Consider the following 2,813-nt stretch of genomic DNA (forward strand, 5'->3'; position numbering starts at 1 on the left):
TGCGGACGATCGCGGGAGAAGCCCGATGCGACGCGGGAGAAGCACGATCGCGGGAGATCCTGATCGCGGGAGAAGGACGATCAGTCGAGGAGCGGCGCTCGGATGCGGATGATCGGGGCAGGCGCAAACTAGGGCAGCGCTCGGTAACGACGATTGTGGAAGAGAAGGGTCGTGATCGAGCCAAGCGGGAGAGACTCTGATACCATGTGAATTTTGAATAATCTTTTTTCTCACTGAATATATAGATAATTCACCTATAAATAGGTGAGTACAAGAGATAAAAAGAGGAAAGAAATCTTCCTACAATTAAGTAATTCCTATAATTATGGAATAAACATAAATACTTATAATTTAGGAATTACCCTTTTTATACTATGACTAAATATAGCAAGTACTAAATAGAATTAAAGAAATAATAATGAGCGTAATTCCACAATTGCAAATTATGAATTCTTAATTTTAATGAAACAAATCATGAAAATTATGCAATTCTGATAAACTCTGTATAATTCTTCAAATCTTTTACTTTATCTAGGCTTTGACTCTTGAAATAATGAGGAATGTCTTAGTGCTGTCAACTGGTTTTGCACTTAAGCTTCTAAGAAGCAATTTTATCATTTTGTTTGAGCATGGTTTATATTTCGTGTAAATTTCATAGATATACTATGAAAACATTTGCATTCTAAAACAAATTGTACTAATTTCAATTGCTTTGAACTGATATCATTGAAGGAAGAGTAATGATTGTTAAACTAAAAGAACCAATTGATTAAATTGATCCTGGATTGTTGGAATAATTTATGGTTATTTACCTTTATTTTTGTCTAATATTTGGTTGGAAAATGCAAAACAAATGCAGAATGATAAGTTGAAGCTGTTGAAGCCGGGATCTCTTCAGCATCTTGGGGAAAATATGCTAGCATTCCTGATTCCTGCTTCATGCTGCCAGGTCTCCAGATGTTGGCAAAATGACAGTAGAATCAGATAGAAAAGAAGAGAGCAAGTCCATCTATTTTGATGTTCTGGTATGCAGCATTTTAGATTCCACTTCATTGTTGAGAATTTATTATTCACCTTCCATAAAACGTATTTAAAAACAGGGACATTTACATACCTACCACAAAAAATTTATGTTTTTACATATTTAACACCCAAATTTTCACTTATGATATCTTTGTGTCATAAACCTGTGTATGAAAACGTATATTTCACTTTTAAAAAGATGATCATGATGGTATTTCTGATGTGAGGTTAAAGATTTGAGTGATATTCATTTAAATATGAATGCGTAGATGTTTGATATGTAAATACCTAAAAATTGTGTGGTATGTATGTAAATGCCCCTTAAAAATTATGTAATTTAAATGTTATTTTTGTTTGTTTTCTTTTTATTTGTTCATGTTTTAATACATTGCATCTAACTTCAAACTTAGAGCCTTTCAAAATCACTGGTGGAAATGGTTGCTACTTTATTCAGTCTTCTAGGGTTATGCTTTGAAATGAAGTTATTCAGCAGTGCACTTGCACCTTTGCTGTTGTTTTATTCTTAGATATCTCGTGAGCATTTTTCCTTCAAAACTTTTTTGCTAATTTAGTTTTTGTTTATGCTAGTTTTCTTACAATTTGTACCGAGGTACTTTAGTTTTATGTGAGCGCATGGTTGAAGTTTTGTGAATGTAAGTCAGTTGCATGCCTTCATTGTAATTTTTCATTACAATCTATATTGGTTGAAAAAAGTAATAAGCTGATTTGCATACAAGCTTGCAATAAGCCATTTATTGTTCCTTAGAAATAAATAAATAAATAAAATAATAAGTAAATAAAAACCATTTATTGTTTCTTAAAGTCAAAGACTTAATTTAATGGAAGTTAAATAATGGCAACTAATCAAATTAACATCAACAATTTTACACATCGCTTATCCATGACTTGTATTTAGCATTTTCTTTGTAATGCAGAATGCTTTTTAGATTTAATTCCCCTTGCAGTTTTTTTTCTTTAATTATTTGGGGCATTTACATACATACCACCCAATTCTTTATTATTTACTTATCTAATACCTAAATTTTATTTTTTTTTACATTTTTAGCACCGAAGTCTTTCATATCACATAAAAAATACCACCAATTTAACTTTAAAAAATTAAAGTTTAGGTGTTAGACATGTAAATACACATGAATTTTGTGGTATGTATGTAAATCTTCTATTAGACCAGCACCTTCCGCCTCGTGCTACACCAAGCTGAGTGGTCCCACTGAATCCATGTCGAGCCCGCCAAATAATTTGAAATCCTATTTTTGGCGCAAGATTAAAGATAATTTAGTCATTTGTTAGTTATTATTGTTTGGTATAAATAGGGCTTAATAGGATTAGGGTATATGATTATTATCTTGAATCTTAGTTTTAAGGTTTGGGAGAGAATATTCTGCCCCTCGAATTGTAGTTCGACTGCTTGTGTATTTGGGATTGTGTTGTTTTGTGCAGTGGAGGAAGATATTTTATTTTGCCCTACTCTCTATGGAAACTTGTCTTGTTCTTATTAAATTGGTATTAAAGCCATACCTGGTACTAATGGCCATTGAGAAAGTCGATGCTTTGGACGAGAAATTATGTGAGCCAAATCAAATCAATGATGGAGCACTTCTCGTACATCGAGGGGTGATTCATGACCTTTGATTGTGGAGTTCCATGCAAACTCGTCGCCACTTGCCGCGGGATTGAGTGAAGGCGTCTGGAGCGAACTCGAGCGATAACAATCAAAAGGAATCACACGATATCAAGGTTACGCGCCTAGGGGGGGGGGGGGGGGGGGC

The 2,813-nt window shown here is 33.8% G+C and overlaps 1 protein-coding gene across 1 annotated transcript in view; it reads left to right on the top strand.

The window, feature by feature from the left end:
* The window catches only part of LOC110027672 (endoplasmic reticulum metallopeptidase 1), a 67,982-nt gene that overhangs the window by 49,379 nt on the left and 15,790 nt on the right, over positions 1-2,813 (top strand). The window contains 2 exon segments of the mRNA XM_020729186.1: positions 860-931; positions 933-1,025. Of these exon segments, the coding sequence (XP_020584845.1) occupies positions 860-931; positions 933-1,025 (165 nt within the window).

The sequence above is a fragment of the Phalaenopsis equestris genome, unplaced genomic scaffold (genome assembly GCF_001263595.1).
Source record: "Phalaenopsis equestris unplaced genomic scaffold, ASM126359v1 Scaffold000436, whole genome shotgun sequence".
In the NCBI taxonomy this organism is placed as follows: Eukaryota; Viridiplantae; Streptophyta; class Magnoliopsida; order Asparagales; family Orchidaceae; genus Phalaenopsis; species Phalaenopsis equestris.